General features: G+C 30.5%; 1 protein-coding gene and 2 long non-coding RNA genes across 4 annotated transcripts; 1 reads left to right on the top strand and 2 right to left on the bottom strand.

Moving 5' to 3' along the window:
- Positions 1-1,169: 1,169 nt before the first annotated feature.
- Positions 1,170-9,440, bottom strand: LOC724861 (transcription factor Maf). Of its 2 annotated transcripts, none has more exons than XM_006570912.3 (5): positions 9,243-9,440; positions 6,904-7,426; positions 6,030-6,349; positions 4,563-5,025; positions 1,170-3,822 (listed from the first exon to the last, which is right to left on the bottom strand). In XM_006570912.3, the coding sequence occupies exons 1-4, from the start codon at positions 9,324-9,326 to the stop codon at positions 4,636-4,638; spliced, it is 1,317 nt and encodes a 438-aa protein (XP_006570975.1). In that variant the 5' UTR covers positions 9,327-9,440; the 3' UTR covers positions 1,170-3,822; positions 4,563-4,635. The 2 variants fall into 2 exon arrangements, with proteins under 2 accessions (XP_006570975.1, XP_016768386.1); XM_016912897.2 differs by having other exon boundaries at positions 6,021-6,349.
- A 1,793-nt stretch (positions 9,441-11,233) lies between these two features.
- Positions 11,234-13,617, bottom strand: LOC100577141. The gene is made up of 6 exons (XR_003304934.1): positions 13,260-13,617; positions 12,995-13,141; positions 12,431-12,876; positions 11,978-12,334; positions 11,823-11,890; positions 11,234-11,724 (listed from the first exon to the last, which is right to left on the bottom strand). It is a non-coding gene; the product is annotated as an uncharacterized LOC100577141 (long non-coding RNA).
- A 5,131-nt stretch (positions 13,618-18,748) lies between these two features.
- LOC102656300 lies at positions 18,749-19,768 on the top strand. Its single transcript, XR_412002.3, has 3 exons — positions 18,749-19,223; positions 19,358-19,455; positions 19,543-19,768. It is a non-coding gene; the product is annotated as an uncharacterized LOC102656300 (long non-coding RNA).
- Positions 19,769-21,676: the final 1,908 nt, after the last annotated feature.

The following is a 21,676-nucleotide window of genomic DNA, read 5'->3' on the forward strand; positions in this document are numbered from 1 at the left end:
CGTGGCTTTTGTGAAAACGCGTGCCAATGTTTCTCATTTTCGAAAATAGAACATGTCAAAATGATAAATCTTGTGTTTATAATTGTTCAACATTACAATTTTGATCATTGATCTTAATTAAAATTAGATATTTTAAGAAAAATTGACAAAAGGATAAGCTAAAAAAAAATTTTAATTTTAGGTTAGATTAATTTAATTTGGTATCTCGTTTTAAAATTGATGGAATTATTTCAATTTTATTATGTTATATTATATATTATAATTATATCATAATTATGCTATATAAAGATTAATAAAGAAAATCAGCAAAAGAAAAGAATAAAGATTTTAATTTTAATTTTGTTATTCAATTTTGAATCGCTCCAATTATTTTTTTCCAAGTAATTTTAATGCAAATATCAAAGTTAGAAATGAAAAGAAAAGAAATTTAAGTTTTTTAAGTCTAATTGTTTTAAATTAAACAAAAAGAAATTAAAATATTATCTGGAAGAAAAATTACGAAGTTTTAATTCGCTCGATCGTCACGTTGATATAGTAATTCGAAACTGATACTTGCACGTGTTGCAAATATTTGTTGGTCAAAGTTACGGGAAGATTAATGAGAATGGCAAAGAAAGAGATAGACGAAAGAAGGTTTGTTGGTGCATAAAAGAATGAAGGGGATTCCATACCCAATGCTCGTGTCTGCCTCTCAAATAAAATGCTGAGCCTGCACATTGCACGTTACACCTAGAATCATGCGAAATGCGGACCGCCGTTAACCAGAACTTTTCCTTCCACAATTTTTTTCTTTATCATCTTTTTTTTCTTTCTTCATGCGCTTTAATTAAGAACAATATTATTCTTCTAATTCTAAAAAAAAAAAATATTATTAATTTATATCAAAATTAGGAATCTTGTAACAATATTTATTTTTGACAATTTTTAGGTTAGGTTTAATAAACCTTTTTGAATAAAAATTTTAATTTTTTAATAATAAAATAAAAAAAAAATTCGGTATGAAAAGAAAAAAGAGAATTCAAAATTTTTTTATTTTTTAATAAATTTTCTCAATAATTATTCGATTATATTTTTACAACGAAGATTATTTTTCATTTTCTAAAATATAAAATGTCTAAAGGATAGGATACGATTATAGAGAATATACGGGTGAAAAAGATAGGCAGATGTATCTGAAACTGCCGATATCGACATTTATTTATAATAAGAAGTATAATAATTATTTTATATACACATGAAAAGATGTAACGGGAATTAAAACATTCTTAAATCGAATTGGAAACATTGTCGGTCGACAGAAACGACCTAAAGTAATCCAATCACGATAAAACAATAATATAGTACTTCATATGTCATCTGATATGACAGTGGCGTAATTTTTGTATCAAATAGATATCTTATCATTTTTATACTCATATAATTACAAATTAAACAAAAAAATGAATAAAAAAGTTTTATTTATCTATAAAATTTTTATTTTTTAAAAAATTTCATTTTCGAAGATTTTTTCAATAATTTACTATCGCGTAGTTATTATATATCGCTAGATAATCATTTAAAAATTTCGCACCAAAATTTACGCCGCTGTTCAACGCAAAAAAATATAACGTAGCCCCCTTTTCTCTTCTAAAGAACCCCCTAAAAAGAAATCTAAAATTTGGCCAATAATTTATACCGAGCTACCGTATACAGATCAATTTGTGCCATAAGTACTAAAATCGATATCACTGTTCGCGCAATGAAAATGTATCAACACGCGTTTTTAATTTTTTATCTTCTTGAGATCCATCTGGCTCCCGATGTTCGTCATTTCGAAAATTTTTGATCGAAAATGGATAATTACCAATCCATTCGCACTATACGTGATCATAGATATTAATAGAAGCCAGAAACAGATTTCATTTTTTTATTTGGACGATGCAATCTTTGGAACGCGATTCGAGTCGGATTTCGCATCGCAAAACGACGAAACGAAACAAAAACCAACGTCTAATTTGTAAGAATTAGTTATTGCGATAAAAGTAAAAAGGAAACAAAATATAAACGATATTCATTGGCACAGAAATGCACAACGATTCGTACTATTGTCTATTTCACCGATTAATCGTCGAAGTATGGGCCGCAATGTTTGTAGGTAAGTGAAAACACGCTTACACCGATAGATTTGGATTTATCTAATTTTTCTTGTTTAATTAGCGTTTTGGCTACTAGATGGCAATAAGCTGACCGAATCTAAACTGATCAGGTCGCAAAAATTAAGCAATCATAACCAACGAAAGATTTGACGATTTTCTAGATAGACTTATATGGTTATTTGTATTCTGTATAAATTTGATAATTGTTCTAATAATAAGATGTATAATTTTGATTTCGTCACAATAAACAATAGTTCCAAAAAATTATGTACATATTATGTACATATTATACTCCATATATATAACTATTCAAAATAAATAAACAAAGAAAAAGAAGGAACAATAAAAAAAGATAGTGGGTGAAATGAAATATTAAGCTAATGCTGTCCAAGCTTTATTTTCGCGTATATTTCTATCCAATGTTTCATCTTCTGTTTAATAAAAAAAAATAGAAAAAAAAATTAAGTCACTAAATTTGTTAATCTTTCTTTGAATCGTCTTTTTCTTATAATAACGCATGAAGAGGATTAAAATATATAAGGCGTGTTCCACTTTATAAGCACTGTTTTAAAATATTTATCATTTACATAAAAAACTAAGCGGTTTCTAAAAAAACATTAATAAAAATGTCGTTGAATAGATCGTACTTGATACGATGAATAATTCTTGATTGGTATCACAGGTAATTAACACGATTTAGATTAGGTTATTTAATTTTAGGGCATTTAACTTTATTTTGTATTAAATATTTCACTATAATTTATATTCCTCAAAATTCATTTCTATATAAATCTAAGAAGTTTTTCTTTCTTAGCAAAAAAATTATGCATGCCCATTTTTATATAAATATCTTATATATTTATTAAAATTTTATTCATAAAAAATGAAAATATACTTTTAATCGATAACTTAATCTAATCTTAAAATAATATTTTATTTTTTTAAATCCAAATAATTGAATTCAAAACAAAAAATCTTGATGTATCATTGTAAAATTGTACAAATATATTATATGAAAAGGTTAAATAACATAACCTAAATTGTCGCATTCCTATGATCCAGCACCACTAGTCCAAGATTAATGTTACTAATACCAAATAAAAAATAACAAATAGTAACGAAGACTATTCAAATCAATTATTCGCGACGAAATATATCAAAGAAATTATGTTATAATTATAAATTAAATAACAATCAATAAAATGCTAAATCTCTTGAACGGTAGAGCACGAGCTTCATTCTTACTTCGTGTTTTTGCTGCGCTACAACAAAGTAAATACGATTCGCTTCTATTTTTCTTCTGTTTATTCCCTTTTTGGTACAATATTTGGTAAAGACGTCCAGTCTACCACGAGCAATATATTCATATATCTATGAGAATAGAACTAATTATTTTTAATCTAATGATACCTTAGTTGCGTTGGTAACTCCATACGCGATTTACAAAGTCGATTTAACAGTCAAGGCTCTTTTTTTTTTTTGCCGTAGCTCTTAACAAATCTATACATATACATAAGAAAAAAATATGGAAGAACTAAACGCTATATACACGTAGACGAGATTAAAGATGTGCTTAAGACTTAAGTCACAGATCGAAAGAAAATAAGAAACGCACATTTCTCGAAGTGTATACCCGGTTGCTTGTCTGGTCTTTCTTTTTTTTCAACCCACGCGCACAGGTATGTCACTGTGAACAAAATTTTGGAAAATGATCATCTTTACGGTTTTTCTTTTCCCGAAAAATATAATATTTATAATAATTATTTTAATTCGTTTATTCGGAAAGAAAAATTATAAAACATTTTGCGAAAATTATATGTAATGAAGAATAAACGAAAGTTACAAAAATTTTTATCAAAATTTTGGTCAAAATTATTTATGAAAAGATTATAAATATAGCTATTATGAGATGTAAAGCTGAAAGGATTTTCATCATGATACGAGGATTTACGCAGGATTACGAGTTGATCCGATAGAAAATCTAAACGACAGCTTTAATCCCATTCGAACAATCACATTATATTCTTCTTGACAAAAATATTTAACAATAAGATACAAAGCATAAAAATTCTATCGTATAACTTAAAAATATAAATAGAATATTTGAAATAATATAAAATAAAAGTTACTATAAAATGTTACTATAAAATGTTACTATTATAAAATTAAGCATTAAATATTCCATTAAAAATAAGCAACAAAAAACTTTACAAATACTTCACCTTTTAAATATTACTATAAAAATTCAAGAAACTTCAAGCAGTACTATAATTGCAAATCGATGATCCTTATTAAAAACATATAAGAGAACGAATTCCATAACGAAAAAAAATTTCTACTTGAAATAAAAAAAAAATATATTTATTATATCTGTATTATAAGAGAATATAAAATTAAATATAAAAAAAATATTATTTTTTTACTTACCGATCAAGAATCTCGCGATTACACGACGGATATCTCTTCAGGTCCAGCAAGCGCCTCCTCGGCGCTGTCGATGTCACAGATAGACTTCTGGACTTGCAGGCGCCGGTTGATGTTGTTGAGGCGGCTGCTGTTGTTGTGGTTGTTGTTGCGGTTGATTCTGCGTTTGATGCTGCTGCGGCTGTGATTGCGGTTGCTGTTGCTGCTGGGATGCCTGTTGCTGATGATGATTGTGATTGTGATTATGATTGTGGCTCTGCCGTGTTCTCAGGATCTCGCATCGTTGCTTATAAAGATCGCGTTCTTGCTGGACCCGTGCCAGTTCGATTTTTACCCGTTGAAGTTCGTTCTGCAGATTACGATTTGTTGTCTCAAGGTCGTGTCGTTGTTGAAGTCGCTTGCTACGACAATTTTGAGCGTAGCCACGGTTCTTCAACGTACGTCGCTTCTGCTTCAGGCGTACGACCTTCGCAAAACAGGAGGATTCCTTTTACGAACGAATTCGTTATGGATCTCGGATTAATAAGAGATGAATTGGTTCTGTCTGCTCGATTCTTATTCCTATACGCAGTTTTGTTAATTGTTTTTGTGAACTGGAACTTTGGAACAGCTGCAAAAATTCGAACAGGATCAAGCAAAATCTCAATACGTACTGTCGTGTATTATTCTCGAAACTCGATTCGAGATATAAATACGAGCGGTAATTCGACTTCGGATCGACTCGGCAATAATCGGAACTGATCGAACTTCGGATCGAATCGTCAATGATCGGAACTGACTTCGTTTGAAGATACTATTGTGTTTAAAATATTTAAATAATAAATTAATAGATTTATTAAAATATATCTACATTTATTGTTAATATATCAAGGTAAGTAGTTAAATAATTTACAAATAAAAATAAGATATTCGTGAAATATATTGAAATATTTCGTTTTTAAATAAACTAACCTTTTCGTGTCAACGTTAAATTATTTCGTAGATCAAGTCTTTTGGGAGTTTCAAATATTAATCATGTATGAGATGAAATAATTTATATAACAGATAAGAAGTTTATAGAAGTCTCATAAACTGGAAATTGATATTTATTGAAAAAGAAAGAACTTTACATTCGATTAGGTAATTGAACATAGTAACGATTCGTGTCGGACGAAAAAACGACTTGTTCTACTGCAGTCACAGATACCAATTCACTCTCGTTTCACTTAAAATTATCTAGCTACGAATCCTATCGATTTCACAATTATTTCGTCTTTACCTCTTTCGAAAAGATCTTTATCGAAAAGATTTTCACGGATAACATATTGTAAATATTATTGCGACGATAAAAAAAGATTGAATGGAAAAGAAAAACGTAGAAAGAATCAGAGCAAGAACGAGAGGCGAAATAAAGAAAAATTTGTGAATGAAACCAAGGCGAGGCATTACCTATGCGAAAGTGTCGTTAAAAATGTAAGAGACCTGACTCACCTCTTCCCGCGGGCAACCATGGAGGCGTTTGTTCAATTCACGCACGGAAAGCGACATGAGCAGCTCGTCGTTCATGAGTTCTTCCTGGGGATTATTATTCCCGCAATTTGGATAAAGACCATTCCCTGTCCTGTGGGCTGGACTCGGTCCACTAGCGCCACAAGAACTCACTGAACAAACGCTCATCGGTCTTTGCATCTGTATCCCTTGCATACTGTCTTCCATTCCTGAAATTCCACTTCCGCCCGCGGGAAGCATCCCGCCGCCTGATCCAGCACCTCCACAGTATTCTATGTGGCCTGACATCGTGATGTATCCACCTAATGACAATAACATTTTCTAACCTCAAATACGTTTCTTTTTAAAGGACAAGGATGGAAATTCATTTATTCGGATTCGAGAAAAATAAAAGTTGCAAATATAAATATAAATCTATTATTTACAAAATAAATATATCTATTATTTGCTTTTTTATGTTATATTTAAACGATGTTAATTATTATTCTTCGTAACAATAACAACTTTTTGTTATGTTTTCATAAACGTACGTCGATAAATAATGATATTTTTACAAAAACATAAATACAACGTCAAATTCGTAGAAATTTCGTAAGATCAATGTGCAACATGTTTCCAAATTGAATTTTCAACCACTGATCATGATTAATTACACGTTTTTAATACAAATTTATAACTCTCACAATAATATCTATATTTCTTTATGTAAATATTATCATTTTAAAGAGAGATTTATTCACAATTTTATATCAATACTAAATTAATTATTTCTTTTTATTTATCTCAAAAATCTATTTTCCTCAGTTCTAGTATTTCCTTGTTCCCAATTCCTATTTCCCAAAACTCCTTCACTCACCAGTATGTCTGGGATAACGTTGCAAACGTTGCAGGTCTTGGAAATGATGATGACTCGGCCAAGCTTCGTGATGCGGTTCCGGCGGTTCTTGAGGACAATGAGGTCTGAGATCGAGCGGTTCCTGTCTAAGGGATTGCGTCAACCATCCCATGCCACCTGTGCCGGGCTGCATCTCATCCTGTACGATTGAGCCAGGTTGTTGTAGTTGCAGGAACAATCCTCTCTCGCGCGAATCCTGCTCTCCTCTATGCAATTGCAACGGCGGCGGGGACGCCGAAACCGGAGGCGTATCCGGTGGTGTTCCAGGATGCGAAAGGGTTGTCAGATGAGATGCTGCACCCGGAGGTGCCTTCACCAGGACACCGTGCTGCACTTGGATGTGCGGCTGCCCGTACAAAGGATGAGGTTGCTCGAGCTCGTGCGCCGGCGGCGTCAAAGGCGCCAGAGCTAGGCCTTGAGTTTGTACCTGGCCAGGTAATTGTACCACGCTACCGTTCACCATCATTGGGGAACTGATTCGTACCTGAAACGAAACAATTGATTAGTCTCTTGTCTTTCTTTCATTTTTCTTTTTCTTCCTCTTTTTCACTCTCTTCTAAGTTTCTTTTTTTTTCTTTCAGGAAAAGTGTCAAGAGTTATTACAAACGTTGCAAAAAAAGGTTAGAAAACCCTGGATTAAATGAAGATTAACTTTAATGACTTTTTTACTTTGGATTTACTTTTAGATATTGTTGGATATTTTGGAAACAATCCAAGTGTAAGTAAATATGAAAATTATTGAAAAATAATCTTTTCTGAATAACGTGAGTTTTTTGAATATTCATTTATAATACATATAAATACTATTATGATAATGAATAAAGAAGTAGAGATAGAAGTTACATAATTTTTGAACAGAAATCAACAGCTTTAAGCAATAAGTATAATAATGTAAAGTTAAATGTAAATTAAAGTTGTTATTGAATTATTATAATTAAAAAATTCGATTAAAATACAAATTTCTTTTTGCAGGTTTTCAAAACGTTGGAAGATCTTGGAAAAAATTTCAAAAATTATTCAATATATTCAATATCATATGGCAATTACATTTACATCTAATTCACAAGAATAAAATATTGTACTCTCAATCAACGTACAATGTATGCAATAACACTGAATATAAATTTAATATCTCTCCAATGAATACGAAAAATGTTCAATATTTATATGAACCAGTACTCATATAGAAATGTGTTTCATGTTTTTTTTCTACATATATACATATACAATGTAATAATTTCAAACTTATATAATGCAAAACGGCGCACGTGACTTTATATATACATATGCATGTACAATCTCAACTTCAGTGGAAATTTTCAGAGTGTAATGCACATGAATTAATTTGTTGTCTCTGTATGAAAAAAAAACATGATAAACTAACTTGTGAATGACCTCATTCAATGGATGAAAGTTTCGAATTAATCAACAGATATTCGATTAGTATAACATTAATGTATATAATTTGAATATCTTATCTTACAGATTTTTATTGTTTAGAAACTATAACATATTTATTGTAACAGAGAAAGAAATTATGCAAATATATTTTATTTTTGTGAAAAAGAATCATCTTTTAAATAAATTAAATATTTTAATTATATCACACAAATTTATAAAATTGTAAAAAGGAAAAATATTAATACAATAAATGAAAAGAAAAATTATGACAATGTATGATGGTGAAATGAAATAAAATTTTAAAACCTATTATAAATTATCTAAAATGCTGCAAATTTTAATTTTATAAACATTAATGAAATGAAGTACAAATGTAAATAAATTAAAAAACTTGAATAGATATTAATTTTAGATATCTTTTTGTTTGTCCATTTTATATTTTTGTGCATTTAAATTTCTCTTTTTTTAAGTGTATAAAAACATCCGCAGTTTAATTATCATTTAAATGATACAGGATTATCTCTGATAAGCGGATAAATAAAAATGAAAATAATCACAGAATCGAAAAATAAAATAAAATTCAATTATCCATTAAGCCAGAATATTTATGTAAATTCGTTACTGAATGTATGAAAGTTAAATAGAGATTCAATCCTCTCTTTAATTATTATAACGGCTATATTATTTTGGAGAAATGTTAAATTATTCTTTTTTTCTTTTAAGAAAAAAAAAAAAATAAAAATTGATTTGAAAAATTATTTTCGTTCGAATTCTTTCGATTTTTCACACATAAGATAAAACCATTCGCAATTATAATTATAAAAAAAATAAAGAATATAATTATAAAAGAGATGGAATGTACCATATAGGATCTGTAGTGGTAATAATCAATCACTAACCTCCCGTTTGACGTCGGCGGGATCGAGATGATCGAGAACAAACTCCTGTACGTATTCCCTCGCGAGATGCTCCTCGGCTTCCATCTTAACCTCGTCGACCTCTACCTCCACCTCCTGCGCCTCCACCTCCTCTACCGTGCCCGTTGTGGCTGCATACGGGAACGTCTTCTCGTTGCCTCCACCACCTCCACCACCACCACCACCGCCGCCACCGCCCTCGCCACCTCCTGGACAACTCGTCACCGTTTATTGCGTCGTGACCACCTTTCCAGACGACTCCGCCTAACGATTACCGAAATCGCTATTCCCGATCTTCTAACGTGATACCGATTACCAATACACGCCACGTGAGCTAAACTCTCAATTTTTCACTTTAAATATTCACTGGTTTATATTATTTTCTTTCTAATAAATGAAAATAACTGGTAATTATTTTCGTTGATCCTTGATATGATACGCGTTTTTCAAGAACACGCGTTGTTTTGTAACGTTTGTCCCTAGACAGATGCTAGTAAACTTTAATAAATATCGAAATGTAAAATAATAAAATAGAGTTTTAATAGATTAACTTTATATCGGCGAGAATTTTTTTCAAATGTGAAAAAAGTGTTTATAAGAGGTTAGTCAAATCACTTTCTACTAACTATGTATATTTTATCACACAATTATTCCACAAAACGATCGTTTCGATTAAAAAATCAAAAAATCCACTGATCGAGTCGCTCGATTAGACGTCTATCGCGTCTTTGACAACACTGACAACACTGTCACTCACGGCTCACTTTTTCGCGATGTTCCCGCCAAAAAGCGAATCTATTCCCGATTCACAGTCCTTTCGATCGACGAACTTAAAATTATTTCGCCCGATCGAAAGTACAACAAGAATTTAATAAAATTCGTTGCGAAAAAATCGACGAAAAACTATCTTCTGTTTTATCGCGATTTTTCTCGCGCGCGTGTACGTCACAAGCCGGGGATCCGGGTGGAAAAGAAAAAGAAGACGTGTGTGGTAAGCTGAATACGTCGTCCGAGTGGTGACTGGTCCGTCGAGTGTGGGTGAGAGTACCTCTACGCGCAGGACACGTTGGCGTCGCGAATGGGTGTGGCCAACGTTACTCGGCCCTCGGACGCGTGCAACGATTGGTCCGATGAGAGAGGAGTCGCCATTTGCACATTCTACTCTTGCTCCCACTACGGAGGTCCACCTTGTCACTCCCGGCACGGATCTCCCGTGCCTTCGCGGAGGTTACCATTAATTTCTAAAGTGATTATTATAATTTTTCAACGGACGCTACTGCTACTCTCCCCCACTCTTTCATAATATGCACGCACATCGTCTCCTGATCCTTGCCCGCGTATACTTATACTCTGCTTTCTTTTTTCGAAATTTTTCAATTTAGCGCCGCGATTTGTACGTAAGGAATGGACTCGTTATCGAGCGTGCACGATCTGAAAATTCGGAAAATACGGAATTTATCGCGGGAGAAATACGATACGATCTAAGACGTCACTAGCTTTATCGCTAGCCGCATTTGAAACAAGGAACGACGATACAATACGCCGATAAAATATGCTGACGGCCGCGCGACCGGAATTAGGGAACGCGAAAGTTAATGACCGGTTTTCAGCGGGCGGATTTGAATCGGAAAAATTTCGCAAAGGGAAATTGAGGCACGAGATTAAATGCGTGACCTCATTCTGGCGACACGAATTCCCGAGTATCGTTCAAGATAAATAATTGCTATCTGGTTGGATAACCAGAATTATTTTTTTTTAATTTCTCGACAGTTGAAATATCGAGGTTATTGAATATTTTAACTTTGTAACTAGATATTATTTATCTTTTCATTCTCTTTTATTATCTATCTTTTAATTCTTTGAGCTTGAGTTTACATATAGAAATAACTATGGAAAATAAAAAAAAAATAATAAATACAGATTAATAAAATAATAAATAGATCGACATATATATATATATAAATTTCCACGATCTATTTATAACTTCTTATCTCTTTTATTTTTGAAATGCGTTTCACAATATATTCATTACTTATTTATATATTCCTAACAAAGAAACATTCTAAAAATGATTTATAAAAGTATAAATAGCTTTTTTTTTTTTTCTATTAAACAAAAATTCGACGTCTCAGAGAATTCAGAGGGAAGATGCGAACGATGGGCGCGAATCACGAACTCGCATTTAAATAGGTTTCCACAAATGTCTACCCCTGCTTAGCAGTCTATATTCTATACCCATTTCTCGGATGGCACGACTTTAAAATGCTTCATGAATATCAAATTTTCGTTCTCTCGCACCCTCTCTCTTTCCCCCGTCTGCATCTCCTCCCACCAAATTCCTTTTTTCCTCTTCTTCCATTTCTTTATTTCTCATTTCCACTCGTTAGTACTCCGCTTGGAAACAAATTCGTCGCGCGTGCAACCATCCATTTTCTAAACTTTTAACGAGCGCTTCTCTCTCCCTCTACAATGTTATGTTGTATATATATATATAATTACAAAAATACATAATTAACAAATATATATTTTTCTTTTTAAAAAAAAATTTGTTTTTTTCCAAACCTCTTTTTATAAATATTATTATTCTCTAAATTTATTTCATATGTTATTTTCCTCGTATTTATTTATTTCTGAAATCATAAAATACGTTAATAAAATTCATTTATTACTATACCTTTAAATTTAATTTAAATGTGAAAAATATAAGGCGGCCATACCACTGTGAAAATTATACGTATAACACAGAGAAATCGATCTCTTCCCTTAAATCTCAGATCGGCACAGGTGTGCCGATTCAAGGCGTGCAAAAATTTCCGAGAATCGTCGGCCACGTCGATCTGCTGCAACTGGCGGTGCAAAAAAAAATTTTTTTCGAACTCGCCGCATCGCGAAACTGTGCTCCGCTTTTGGTATTGGAGTACGGAGGGCGAACGGCGAGGAGGGAGCGAAAAAGAAAACGGCAGGCAGAGGACATCGTCGAAGTGCAGCGTCGACAAATTCCTCGGCCAACAAAATGGCCAATCCTATCGCCCTCCTCCACGTTCTATTCCGGGGTCTTTGCGACACTCGCCCGTCTAGACCAACAAAATTCTGTCTGTCTTGTCACCTTGGCACAGGCTAGGTTAAAGGCACGGATAGACCTTAAAGTTTCTTCATCATTCTCCTCTTACCTTCTTCCCGTCTCCGATCAAAACGAATTTTAGGTTATAATTTTAGGTTGTTATCCACAAATTTTAGGTTATAATTTGTATATTTGATTAACATGTAATGATAATCATAAAGATTCGTTGTTTATGGTTCTTAAAATTTCCTACATTTCTTCATCATTCTCCTCTTATCTTCTTTCGTCGATCAGAACATTTCTTATCGACAAATTTTAGATTATAATTGATTAACATGTAATGATAATCATAAAGATTCTTTATTTATGGTTCTTAAAGTTTCCTACGTTTCTTCATCATTCTCCTCTTATCTTCTCTCGTCTCCGATCAGAACGTTTCTTATCGAATTTTAGGTTATAATTGATTAACATGTAATGATAATCGTAAAGAATCATTGTTTATGATTCTTAAAGTTTCCTACGTTTCTTCATCATTCTCCTTTTACCTTGTTTCGTCTCCAATCAGAACGATTTTTATCGATGAATTTTAGGTTATAATTGATTAACATGTAATGATAAAGATTCGTTGTTTATGGTTCTTAAAGTTTCTTATGTTTTTTCATCATTTTCTTACCTTCTTTCGTCTCCGATCAGAATGTTTCTTATCGATGAATTTTAGGTTATAATTGATTAACATGTAATGATAATCGTAAAGAATCGTTGTTTATGATTCTTAAAGTTTCCTACGTTTCTTCATCATTCTCCTTTTACCTTGTTTCGTCTCCAATCAGAACGATTTTTATCGATGAATTTTAGGTTATAATTGATTAACATGTAATGATAAAGATTCGTTGTTTATGGTTCTTAAAGTTTCTTATGTTTTTTCATCATTTTCTTACCTTCTTTCGTCTCCGATCAGAATGTTTCTTATCGATGAATTTTAGGTTATAATTGATTAACATGTAATGATAATCGTAAAGATTCGTTGTTTATGGTTCTTAAAGTTTCCTATGTTTCTTTATCATTCTCCTCTTATCTTCTTTCATCTCCGATCAAAATGTTTTTTATCGACGAATTTTTGGTTATAATTGATTAACATGTAATGATAAAGATTCGTTGTTTATGGTTCTTAAAGTTTCCTACGTTTCTTCATCATTTTCCTCTTACCTTCTTTCATCTCCGATCAGAATGTTTGTTATCGATGAATTTTAGGTTATAATTGATTAATATGTAATGATAAAGATTCGTTGTTTATGGTTCTTAAAGTTTCCTACGTTTCTTCATCATTTTCCTCTTACCTTCTTTCATCTCCGATCAGAATGTTTGTTATCGATGAATTTTAGGTTATAATTGATTAACATGTAATGATAATCGTAAAGATTCGTTGTTTATAGTTCTTACTTGATGCTTGGTCCAACACTGAAATTAATAAATTAACAATAGCGTTTTACAATTTTAAACATAATAATTGCATTTTAAATAACAATTTAAATAAAATTTTAAAAATGAAAATTGAATTGGAAAAGAAAATTAAAATCAATAGATTGAAATATTTGTAATATTTATTGGATCGTGGTTCGATGCCCTTCTATTATTGGATGGGCAACGACCTTTAATCGACTGTTTGCATTCGACAACGCGTGTCCTGAAGAAGTGTCGAGCGAAGAGGAATAAGCATTACTGTAATTGGTTAAAAAAATTGCGAAACAGATCGATGCAAGGTGAAGACATCGGTATGCTTGTTCCAAGTATCGTTTTTATTAAATTTCTTTTGTAATGATCATTGTAAAATAACATGAATGATCGCGATTAATTACGATTCTCAAAAAAATTTTAAGATTAAAGAGGTTATAATTTATCCTAATTTATAATTTACATGTATCATATCACTCGAAAAAGTAAATTACCAACTTGAAATTTATATTTATCGAGTTATTGGTAATAGAATAAAAAAAATCATTATTCGTTTATAAAATAAATTTGGCATTTTAATATTTTTACAGCGTTCTTGCAGAGATTCGAACTATTTAAAGCCGTTCCCTCTAAAAATAACCTAATTAGTAAAATTAAGTAGTAATTTTGTCATTTTTACGACAAAATGAGACACAATAAAAGGGACTGATTTTAAACGCAGTTTATTTTCGTTTGTTTGCGTGGAGGATCAAAACATTTAACACTATTAAACATAGTTGCAATATTGTACGGATAGTTTATAAATGGAATGAGGTGAAGGTCAAACGATATGTATGTATAACTTGTTGCATTTTTAGAATAGTATAAAAGTTTTAAGCGATAATGCTGCCGCAAGCTTGCTCTTTAGAGATGATTACATCATGTTATAAAATGATATAATTAATAGGACAATGTTGCTTACGACAGAAAATTATAATTAAAGTTGCCAATAAAGATTTTCGCTACGTATTTACGAACATTGGAAATTTCAATTGCATATTATTTACGTCCAACGTACTTATCTCATTATTGATCAACAATAAACTAATTAAGGTAGTTTATTACAAGCCATATTTTCTTATATATACGGAATATCTCACAGATCTGTTTTTTTTTTTATATCTTCATCACTTATTTATAGATGTTTAATATTTTTATAAACAAACGTAGATAATAACGAACTTATTGCAAAATCTAAAACACATATTAAATAGATTAACGTTTAATTTTTATTTAATTTTCACCTTGTATTAATTTTTAAAAGGATGAAAGATTATATCTATTTTACTTATTATTTAAAAATATCCTTCTATGCAATTTGGGAATAATTTTGCTTAAAAAGTTAGGAAACAGTATTATAAGTGAAAATATGAGACAGTGGTTCCTTTTGCTCGTTATCATTACATAATCACAGTTGCATGACAGGTCAAAGGACACTGATCTATCGCATCTGGTAGAAGAGGTCCGGTTAGCTCGCAACAAACTTTACCGCGAGATTTACGACAAGCAATTGCATTCGAAAGCCAAACAATTCCAGTTCCTCTCTGTTCGACCATACTCTATCTTTTTCTTTCACTCTACGTTCGAGGGAATTCCTTGGGCTATGACTCTTTTGATCTTAACTCCAATGCCAATCGGCCATTTATCCATCTTCTATAGATTTCCAGTCGTTCGACCAACGATACGAAATTACGATATATCGAAAACTTTTCTCTATTTATTCTTTCTTTTCAAACGCAACCAATCTCTTGTACATAACTATTATTCTTCTTCATATATCAAACGAAACTCTGAAAATATTGAATCATTAATTAACAAGGGAACATCGATATACGCCGATTTTAATGAAATTTTGCACGATTTTTCATCGATTTAATTTTATTATGATAATTCGTACCTCTTTTTTTATTAGATAACTAAGAGAGTTTCGTCATTTTTTTTCTGTAAAAAAACGTAGAAAACAAATTTTTATTCACTAAAGTAATTATTCTTATTCCGTTTAATAATATCGATTTTATATTTAAAACTTACGATTTTGAGATTCTTTCTTTTCTTCAATATTCTCTATTTTTAGTTTTGGAGATGATTGTTTAAATGCTCAAGTTTAACGACTTTAAGAATATAACCTATAATATAACCTATAATAAATAAAAATTTCAGAATTTCAAAAAAATGAAAGTTAAAATAGAAATTTTTGTGATGATTTTCTTAAATATGCTTCATGAATTTATAATGTAATTGAAGTATAGTAAATAAATATAAATAGATATTATATTTCTAAATTGTAACATAATGGAAAATATCGAATAGATTTAAATAAGAATTATTGATGTTTAATAACAATTAACAATTTTTAACAATTTAATAAGTAAAAAAGCGACACGCGTGCTACTAATCATTGAATTAAGAAAACCAAAAAATAATTGTGTGCGCTTCTTTTTCGATAAAAGGCTATTTGATGTTAAATCGATAACCCAATGAAACGATGAAGCAAGAGAAGTCTTCCTCATCGTTATCTATATTTCAATATTTTTGCATTCTTTTTTTTTTGTCCCTATATACGACATTCATGTTATCATTTATACATTCTTTTAAAGTCGCATATACTGATTCTCTTTATTATCGTTATTTTAATGATATAATCGTCGAAAATATATCGATAAGAGATCATTTTAGAAATATGACAGAAATATTCGATCGTCGATTCAATTTTAACGAATTCCTTTGTTCGAGAGAAAGATTAATACGAAAAGATTAATTATAACGATATTATATTACTGTATTTACACTCTTATATTTATACTCTTACATATTTTACTTTCGCTATAACTTTGTAATAATGATACAAACTTTGATATATTACTCGACGAAGTTCGTCAATTATTATTTCTATAAATTTTCATTTTTTTTATTTCTCCAGTTGGAAATCAATCTAATTTCTTCTTAGTGAAAAATACACGATTCTCTATTCTCTTAAATTTTCAATTTCCATTATTTCTCAACTCAATAATAATATCAATAACATTAAATATCTCCATATCTGTATATATATATATATAATTTGGACAGTTAGAAAATAATAATCTTTAGAGATGCAAATTAAAAGTCATCAACCGCGACTCTAAGGAGGTTAAGTTTATGGAACGCGTTTCAGGCTAAGACTACGAGAGAGAAGCAAGAGTAAAGGTGGCTGCTCACGGGAAGAAAAAGGAGAAACGAGGGAGAGTGCTGAGCCAGCATAGCCGGCTTGCCAGCCTGCACATCGATACCAACCAGTCAGCCAGCGAGCCAACCTACCAATGAACCCACCTACAGTCGATAGGAAGGTTTTTCTTACGGGAAAAATTATGTATGTGTAATAATTCGAGAAATTGAAATTTTTCAATTGAAATCGTTATCGATAACTCCGTTACTACTTGATCATTCTGTTTTCATGCATTTAATGTTACCGAAAGTTTACCTTAAGGCTAATTATAATGAATCAATAATGATAAAAATAATACGTTTATTGATCCTAAATTATAAAAATTGATTCCTAATGAAACAAAATTTTTTGATTCTATTATTTTATCTTTGTTTATTAAATATAATTTAATAATAATTTAATAATTTTGAAATTTAATAAATAATCTAGTAAGTAATCTAGTAATTCCGTAATTAGTAAATAATCTAGTAAGTAATTTAGTTTAGTAATTAGTTTAGTAATTTTATGAAAAGTTCATTCGTATCAAAAAGTTGACTTTTAATATCACGTAAGAAATATATTTATATTAAAAAGTTTAATATCGGTACTGATTATTTTATCACGTGTATTTTTATTACATGTTTTTTTAAAATTACATATAACTAATAATTATATAGAAGTTATACATATACGTATGAAATTGATGTGTAAATCTAAAATGTAATGAACAAAATATTGCAAATATTTTGTTATTAATTTACCTTAAAAGAATATCGATGTGTTGTTTAAAACACATTTTTAAAAACACATTTGAAGCATTTGAATTACTATCAAAGTAATAGATAAGAAAATAGTATACTACTAATAGTGATTTTCAGTATGACTGATCTTACAGTGAAAATAGCAAATCTTAATCAGACATCAAGGGCCATTCTAAAATTCTAAATATTCGATTCTAATATTCTAATTTATTCGATCTATTATTTAACGTATATTTATTTAAGATATATCTAAAAATAATCAGTATCATTATTTTTCAAATATAAAAATTTTAGATTTAATAATTCTTTATGTTAGATTCTTATAATATCAAAAAAACGAGAACTGATAAAAATCTACATAATTTAAAATGTTGCATTAATATCAATAATAGGTATTATCGATAATATTATAATACAGAAATATCCCGAAACGAATCTAAAATTTATTTTTTTATAATAATTTATATAATTTTTTTATTATTTTATACCCAACAAAATAGGCTTCCAAAAGCGGAAAAGCGTATAGAATTTCAATCATGTTTCAATTACAAAACAATCACTGCGTTAATCGAACTTTTAATTATTCGTCGTCGGTTTCAATCACCGCAATCAGTCATCCAGTGAAATTCCAATGGTCGAATAGAAACGGAACGATTCGGAACCACGGCATCGAAACCATAACCTTTTTATAGAGAAAACCTAACTCGTCCACGCTAATATCAATTTATAGAATATCCAGAAATTCATTTGTGAAATATTTTAAATCATCAAATTAATTGTGATGGTCGATTGTCGTATTAGAATAAATCCTGATCCATAAGAAGAAAAAATAAGATAGAAACGGAAAAGTGTAAGTGTGAAAAATTGATAGTGAAAAGAAACGAGAAAAGGATATGAAGAAAAAAATAAAAAAACAACAAGAACGCAAAGAAAAAAAAAGGAAATAATAAAGATACAGAAAGAAAAGAAGAATTTGGAAAGAGTGAAAGAAGAAGAAAGGCGACGACGATAGAAAAGAGAGAAGAAATTGGCAAGAATGAGAAAGGGAGAAAGGAAATTTAACGGTGGAACGGCGAGAGGGGAAAAGGGAAAAAGACGAAGAGCGTTCGCCGGATAATCCTTGGGAGTCATTTGTCTGCCGGCTGTTGAGACGCTCATTTGTTCGCGGCGCGATGACAGATGACAATGAAGTAGAGATCGTGCCACGGTCATGGAGCGTGGGTTGATAAAGGTGGAGGAAAGGGGGAAAAAAGCAGCAGCATACCCCGCCTCTAGCAGTTAGGATGCAGATCTGTTTGCCGTTCGTGCCTCAATTATTCTCGGATCATCGTTGTGTATCGGTCTGCAGAACAATCGAATCGTATTTGTGTCGCCGTGATTAAAAACATAATGTTCTGTTTCGCAAGCGATAAGTCGCTCTCTTAAAAGAGAGAAAGAGAAGGAATTATCACATTGAACGTATTCATGTAAAATTTTTACGTACAATTTTTATTACAACATTTTATCATTTGATCGAACATTATTATTTATCGAAAAATTTGCAACGCGATGATTGTTTTAATATTTTAGACTTTTATTTTTTTTTATTAAATATATCTAGCTTGTCGAAAGAAGGAAGTAAAGTAAAATATCGAAAAAAGCATCCGGCCGGTCGAAAACGAAGAAACGGGAAGTCGTGAAGAATGAAACTAAGCGCTGGTATATTTAGCAACTTCCGGGCTAGATCGGAAGTTCCGTCATATTTGTCACCACGCCGTTATTAATGGCAGGTTTTTATTGTTTTAGCAAAGCTGAGGGGGAAATAGACGAAGAAGAGAGAAGAAGAAACTATCGTTCTCTTCCTGGCTATTAAATTTAATAGCCAATATCTCCCCTATTGCTAGCACTTTTTATGCCTTTTATCTCCTTGCGATTCTTTCAAGATAAGTAAACATTGATTTTCTTTAATAAATTTTTGATTGTTGATTCTTCTGTAATAACATTTTTTATCCATTTTCTAATATTTAATTAATTATGAGAAAAAAAAAAAGAAAAATTAATGTGTGATAATATCTATCTAAAATAGTGTAAGATTAAAATTTTTTTTAATATTACAGCTTACAAACAAATAATTTATTTTTATTAGATATTTCTAATATTAAAGAAAAATTAAATATGTAAATACATATGTCGATATTTCTCGTTAAATATAAAAAAAAAAATAAACATATATAAAAAAATTAACATTATTATATCATTAATAAAATAAATTCAACTATCTTACAATCCATGATTGCATTATGGATTCAATTAAATGATGTCTCTATAAATGTCTCGTACAAACGTGAGATATCGCAATATGTTGAACAACAAAGGTAGATTGTAACGACATCTTGCACGAGACATCGATCTCTGTAAGATAGAGATCATAAAGAAGCAACATTCGCACAATTCAATTCACGTTTCTCGAAACTACTTAATTCTTGGTAAAGTCTTATTAATAAACGGATTCACAATATAATTCTGCCTTTGTTTGTTAACTGTAGTCGTATACTGATCTCATTGCATCGCACGATCTGCGAAATCTTCATCGCCTTGACTTCGAAACAGTGACCTTCGTACTTCGTTTATTTAATTTTCTTTCTCTCGTGAAATAATATCGTAATAATGTTTATTGAAATAGTTGAAAAACCTAATAATAATGAAAATAATATTGAAGTTTTTTCCAAATTTAACAATGAAAATAATATTAAAGTAATTAAGTAATAATTAAATATTTTTTTGTGCAGATGTATTTATTGAATGATATATGATGTGAACATATATTATAGTACAAAAAATATATATATATATGCTGCGCATAGATCAACTGCGCATTTAGTATAATTTAAAATTATCCCGATAGGGGATTAATAAATTTTTTTAAATTCCTTGTTTTGTCTTTCTATATAAATAAAACAAATGAAAAAAAAATTGATAATTCAGGAAAGATAGTTTATCGAATTCAATGACCTTGTGAAATATGTTGTCGAAAACAAGAAGTTCTGAACATCTTTTTTTCATTCCGCTATTCAGCTTTAGTTTCCGAAATATCAGCAAAAAATATTTTTAATACAATACAGTACTTTCAGTTTTAGAATTAATATTCGAAATAAATTTTTGAAGCTTAACGAAAATAAATGTAAAATAATTTTGTATTATGGTAGATAAAAATTTTAATTTTATAACAAGTATTTTATATTATTTTATATTCATATGTTTAAAATTATGCGTCGTAGATTTTGACACGAAACACGATCAAACGAAAGCATCACGTAACGCGAAGCCGCGGCATAATCCGCGAGGTGGTTTCGCGAGGAGAAGGAAGGCAAAAGAAACCGGGTATCGGGTCACATCTGGCATTTGCAATCAACACTCGCATGGTTCCAGTGACGTCACGTCCGGTCATCTGCCGAATAAGCAGAAACTGCGTAACCAGACTCTATCTACGGGAAATGATTTCGAAAAAGGAGCGGTCAACGGAGAGCACGTGTCGTGCAAAACGAACACGGAGATTTGGTTTAAATTTTGTGATCTAATTAAAATTAGTAATCTATTTTATATCTTTAACAGATATATATTCACATATATTCTACATATAGAAATTAATATTAATTAATGTTGATAATTTTATATAAAAATATTGTTTCTTTATCTATTATAATTCAGTAATAATTGATTGTAAATCTAATTCATTTTAATATTTTTTAAACTCTTAAATATATAAACAAAAAAATCAGAATAATGAATAAAATGTCCTGTAATTTATTTTTTAACATTTTGCAAAATTCAAGATTCAAAATTAAATCGCATACACAAAGAAAGTAGTGCAGCTAACGATCAGAGAGCGGTATAAAATTGGTGAATCAAGGCAGGCCAAAGGGTTGAGAACAAACATCGT

The sequence above is a fragment of the Apis mellifera genome, linkage group LG6 (genome assembly GCF_003254395.2).
Source record: "Apis mellifera strain DH4 linkage group LG6, Amel_HAv3.1, whole genome shotgun sequence".
In the NCBI taxonomy this organism is placed as follows: domain Eukaryota; kingdom Metazoa; phylum Arthropoda; class Insecta; order Hymenoptera; family Apidae; genus Apis; species Apis mellifera.

Coding starts and splice junctions, on each gene's coding strand:
- LOC724861 (XM_016912897.2), bottom strand. CDS start 9,326: ATGGAAGCCGAGGAGCATCTCGCGAGGGAATACGTACAGGAGTTTGTT. Junction 7,427..9,242: donor CCGCCGACGTCAAACGGGAG/GTTAGTGATTGA, acceptor GTTTCGTTTCAG/GTACGAATCAGTTCCCCAAT. Junction 6,350..6,903: donor ACGTTATCCCAGACATACTG/GTGAGTGAAGGA, acceptor TATTGTCATTAG/GTGGATACATCACGATGTCA.